Raw genomic sequence first — 6,000 nt, forward strand, 5'->3', positions numbered from 1 at the left:
GGTCTCTTGTGGACAGTTGTCTCATTGGCAATCATACCACATCTTCTTTTTTATATACTGTAACATTTCATAACTTTCTCTGTTCAACTAATATGAGGAACCCTGTGACAAATTCGTATTAAAACCAAAAGAAACTAACACCTTTTATCTCGGATATTGCCCGTCACAGACTTTTCAGACTACTAGGTATTTGCAAAATTGTGTCGGTAACTCCTGTTTTACCCTACCTATGTCTAAATAAATCTTGTTGTCATCAATTTGGCATATATCCTTCATCTTAAATGCATTCAATTGAAAAGATCTACATGCTTTCAAGATCAGTCTGTTCTATCATCTCTTGTATCAAAATCAATTATATGGTCATTTTTATAAATTTTCTGTTTACAAAACTTTAAATTTTTCGAAAAACTAAGGATTTTCTTACCCCAGGAGTAGATTACCTTAGCCATATTTGGCACAACTTTTAGGAATTTTTGATCCTCAATGCTCTTCAACTTTGTATTTATTTGGCTTTTTAACTATTTTGATCTGAGCGTCACTGATGAGTCTTATGTAGACGAAACGCGCGTCTGGCGTATAAAATTATAATCCTGGTACTTTTGATAACTATTGACTTAAAGTATTCACAAAAATGTATTCGGGGCCTCGTTGGCCAAGTGGTCTAAGTAGTTCTACTACTGTAATCACTAGCCTGTCAACACTGAGGTTGGAGGTCGAACCCGGCTCGTGTGGGTGCACACGACTATAATCTTAGTTGACTAGGATTATCAGTTTTCCTATAGAAGGTCGGTGATTTTCTCCGGGCACTCCGGAATCCACCATCCGTAAAAACTAACTGCCAAAAAAAACCCCAAAAGTGCCGCTTAAATGTAGCGTTAAAACACTACCACCACTAACCACAACAGTAAACATGTCTTGTTGATCACAATAATGTTGACAATCAGTGGCTTTGGTTAATGCTCCTTTGGAATTTAAATAAATAAATGCAACAGTAGTATACCGCTGTTCAAAGAGAAGACGGATTGAAGTTTCTTTCACCGTTTTTGGATACTAGTACCTAAATTGCACAAGACTCGTACAAATAACGAACATTGCTGAGTCTGCTTCGTGTTAAAAGAAAACTATTGACTTCAATTACATCAAAGCTTCGCTACGTGGTCATTACAACCTACTATAATAACGGCTGGAATCACGTTCCGATACTAAAAGATTTGTAAGAGTACATCTGAGTGTTTTTCATCTTACAATAGCAAAAAGATTTAACTTTTCTACCATGTGCACTATTATTTTCTATTCTAAATTTTAAGACAGATTCAGAGAATTAGTCTTACTTTGATAGTAAAAAATGGCCAATATAGATTCATATGCCTAGTTAAAAAGGGATGGTTCACCCTTAAAAAAATATGTTCTGATAAAATCACAAAAATCACTTACACTAGTACTGGCAATTTCAAGATGCTAGATTTCTTAATAAGGTTTTTCAACAGACGATTGGCGTTTCATTGAAATTCGACTGTAATTCTGTTCTTACCTACTTGTTAATTTATTTTAATTAAACAGGATATATGCTAAAAAATCAATCCTCTGATCTCATCAAACATGTTTTTGATAACAAAAGTTCAACATATTGATCATATTATCATAATGGATGTATTTATGTTTGAATCAGTACGGTTTTTCATAAAGTGTCCCATTTCTGTAGAAAAAAAAACTTTGGTTAAGGGCATACGATACAGTTTGGATCCCATATTGAAATTTTGCTGACAATTTGCATATAGGCTATTTTTTGCCTGATTAAATCAAATATTGTAAAAAATATTGTACTATTTACGTTTTCATGAAAATTGGCACACTTGATCTTCTGACGTAATCAAATCAAATGACATTTTAAAAAAGAGGGGTCCATGAACTCGTTTTCAAGTTGAATAAGTTTGAATGATAAAAATCAGTCGAAAACTGCACCTTTTCTCAATAAGTCATAGTTTGACATCGCGAAAATAACAATTTACGTTAGCAACGTCATTACCTCCCCTGTAACTGTATCGTATGCCCTTAATAAGATAATTTATTGGATCTTAAAAATGAGCATAGGGAATAGTAATTTATTAAAGATACTATTGGTGTAAAAAATCAAAAATCTTTAGAACGACATTTCAAACGATTATGTTTGCATAAAAAGGCAAGTTATACCTGAATTTTAATGCATTCTTAATTTATGTTTAGGAAGCTGGGGATGTTGGCAAACAGCAGGACCTTGCTCTCATTCTTGTGGAAATGGCACCAGATTAAAGGTTAGAGAATGCAATAATCCTGTTCCAACAAATGATGATTTTTTTTGTGATGGCAAAAATACAACGTTGGAATGGTGTAATTTACGCGAATGCCCTGGTATGTGACAAATATTATTTATCGTATAATATCAAAAGTAAAACAAAGTTTAATGAAATGACAACTTAATAACAAGTTTTCTGAAAAATTAATGGCTGCAAAGTATCATAGTAAATACAGGAATACACCAAAGTCAATCGACACAATGGGAAATTGATAGCAGTGAGTATATGTTGCTTTTTTTTTTAGATAGTTATTAAAAAAGATGTCTAAAAAAAAGGACTGAACATTAACCCTGATTACCTGCATATATTCATTTTGTATTCAAGTTTTTCTTGTCTTTACAGTTTTTTTTTAGATTATTATTCTAATTAAGATACAAAGTAGAAAAACAACAGAGAATATCTTATGAGTAATATCACATAACGCCTTGAGATTTAACAGAGCTGGATTGGTATCATTTTTAAATCGAATGTGCAATGAACAGAAAAGGAAAATATTTCAAAAAGTATTTGAAATTCCCAGAGAAATTAATATCTTGTTCATTGATATCGAATATCCAGGTCGTATATGACAAATAAATAACAAAAGACGAAAACGGTCAATAATTGTTGAAATTGTTAGAATAAGCAAAACATACCAGAGTAAACTAAAATCTTTGAAAAAAAACATAAATCAAAAACATCCAAATAAAGATAAAAGATTGATAGTTAAAAAGCATTAGTTTTAATGTTTGCATCTTTGTCCTGATAAAAGTTTTATCGGGAAATAAATATCTTTTTTTAAAAGAGGCAGTTGGGTGCAGCTTATTATGTTCAGGCATGTTTTATAATGTTTCAGTTGAGTGGTTTTGTGTTGCAAATGTATAAAGTAAAATTATTTGATACACCATCTTGCTTCAATTCTACTAATCTATAAATTACGCCTATATGTTGATAAAATAACATTGAAAAATCCAACAATCAAAATAAAAAAAAATCATTACTTTATAAGTCAAGTGAAATACCTAAATAAGTCACAACAACAGAAAAGATGTATTAAAATACAAAAACATGTTCAAATGTAAAAAAAAAAAAAAAAGTACAAAGTTATAGAACATTTAACCAATATTTCCGAAAGGTTTTGCCAAATATTGCTACGATGGGTTAAACCAAGAATTTGAAATGTAAATTATCGAAGTGTTTAAGATATCGAGGTTATATTGTGATACAAAGGGGATATCTTATCAAATGACATAATATAAAATTTTAAGAATGATCGATTAAATTAGAAGTTTTTATTTTTGCCATTTGATAAGGGACTTTCCTTTTTTAATTTTCCTCGGAGTTCAGTATTTTTGTGATTTTACTTTTTGCATGTGTTCGTAACTTCTGAAGCTCGATATTTGTTTCAATTTCAATCCTCACTGGTCAGAAATAAAATATTTTCGAAACGTGTATATTTTAGATTTTGTTTATCGATATCATTGTTATTGAACTATCCGTCATACAACGAGTTTTATACATAAGAGATTGATTCTGAAAATGTTCAACTCGTAAAATCTCGTTAAGGTAGCAATTTTCTAAGAAAAAGTTGACCTTATTTGGTTTTAGTGGTTTGTTTAGGCACTTTTTGGTTTATCTGCTGTACAAATATATCTATACCTGTTTAGTAGATTAACCATTATTTTTTTTAAGGACTGAAGCGTTCATATTTCAATAGCACGTGTTTTAAACACGTTCCGTTTAATTGCCATTCGATTGATACCGCTACTGGTCACTTTATCAACAAGCATTCGGTTGTCATTATTCAATGATTAAGCACGCTTAATATAAGATATAAAATTTCATATAAAATAATCATGTGACTTTTGTTAAAGATTGTATGTCGACCTCAATGCTTGTATTGAGGCATATTCCAACATCATTATATAACAGCAATAGCGTCATAACAGTTGCATATTAGACCATGATGATGAATAACTACTTTTATCATAGTGAAGAAATTAATAAACTCGTGTAGAAAAAAAAACATTGCAATGCCAAAGGCAGAATTTTTTTCAAGTTTTGATTTTCGTCTTTTTGAGAAAAAAAAAAACGTTACGAAATATTTTTTATAATTCATTTCGAATAACTAACCATATATCGGCATTCTAAACAAAAAATATCGTTTAATATGTTTCCTTTCTTCTAGTTTACAAATGGGGGTACTTGAAGGATCTTAACCTAACTTTAGCGGAGCTAAAAGAAATTATGAAAGACGAAATAATTGAACTTAAAGGAAATTTGACTGTGGACAACAAAAACACATCATCCGCCATCAGACGAAGAATCTCAGCACGTGACGACAGACCTTCTGCTGCATCATTTGGATATGTTGGTGTAGTGATGTTGGCAACACCCATAGTCTTAATGGTATGCTTAGACTACAACCATCTGTGTCCAGAATGTATAAAGAGGAGAATTGCAAGGATACTTAAAAAAGTCAGTTCATCAACTGAAACGACGTAGGGATTTACATGTATAGCATGCAAGTGTGATTGACTTATCTATAACTGAAACGATCGATTTAACAATACTTGGAAAACATTTGTTATAGAAGTATTTTGTGATATTTGTAGTATTTTACGATTATGAACTTTGTTATTAAAATTACTAAAATAACCAGACAACATCGAACAGATTATGACAGTGTTTTGCTAAAAGTAAACAATAAATTTTTGTGTATATTTATAAAACGATGTTGTCGAAAGAAGTTTGGTCCTTTTTTTGCAAGTTTTAACTCGGATAAAGTGCTAATGTTGTGTATGTAAAAAAAATTATCGAGACTGTTATTGTCGAACAACATTTTGATATCTGAGTAACCATGATAGACAGAAATGAGGGGAAAAATCAAGACAAAATTGAGAGGGTTGTTTACCATCTGATAATTTTTTAAAAGGACAAATAGTATGGCACATTCTCGAAGAACCATTAACCGTCGACAAAGTTGTCAAAAGTTTGAATTTTTCGAAAAACTAAGGATTTTCTTATCCCAGGCATAGATTACCTTAGCCGTATTTGGCACAACTTTTTGGAATTTTGGATCCTCAATGTTCTTCAACTTTGTACTTGTTTGGCTTTATAAATATTTTGATATGAGCGTCACTGATGATTCTTATGTAGACGAAACGCGCGTCTGGCGTACTAAATTATAATCGTGGTACCTTTGATAACTATTGTCTCCATTGCAGTTAATTCTTGATAAAAATAAATCTGAATATCAAGTAACCACGCACTAAAGGACAAGGTTCAGTTATGGCACAAAATGGCCTAAAATATCAACTTTATTATAAAACACCAAAAAGGTCTCAAATTGCTTCGTAAATGGGTCTATTTCAAATGTCTAAATGCTAAATATATCAGTTCTTTTCATAAGAGTACATAATATTCTCCAAAGTAAGCCCATTTTGAACATTTTGTCAAAATATGATGATTTTTTTTGCATTTTTTCAGACCTAAAAGCTTTAGTAACACTTTGGCCGCCACCTACGATCCAAAATGTGTTGTAACCAAAAGATTCCAATTTTGATATAGATTTAATTAATATAAAACTTTTTGGATCGGAGATGGCGGCCAAAGTAAATTATGCCCAAAACAATTAGAATCATGGGGAAAAAGTACCAAAATTGACCTTTTATTACAAATTGTATTT

At 31.1% G+C, this 6,000-nt stretch overlaps 1 protein-coding gene across 1 annotated transcript in view; it reads left to right on the forward strand.

The window, feature by feature from the left end:
• The window catches only part of LOC143071548 (uncharacterized), a 29,096-nt gene extending 24,059 nt beyond the window's left edge, over nt 1–5,037 (forward strand). Inside the window, exons 4-5 of the mRNA XM_076245915.1 lie at nt 2,224–2,388; nt 4,501–5,037. Of these exons, the coding sequence (XP_076102030.1) occupies nt 2,224–2,388; nt 4,501–4,817 (482 nt within the window). The 3' untranslated portion in view covers nt 4,818–5,037. The remainder of the gene's footprint in view (nt 1–2,223; nt 2,389–4,500) is intronic.
• Nucleotides 5,038–6,000: the final 963 nt, after the last annotated feature.

This window comes from Mytilus galloprovincialis, chromosome 4 (genome assembly GCF_965363235.1).
Source record: "Mytilus galloprovincialis chromosome 4, xbMytGall1.hap1.1, whole genome shotgun sequence".
NCBI classification, from domain to species: domain Eukaryota; kingdom Metazoa; phylum Mollusca; class Bivalvia; order Mytilida; family Mytilidae; genus Mytilus; species Mytilus galloprovincialis.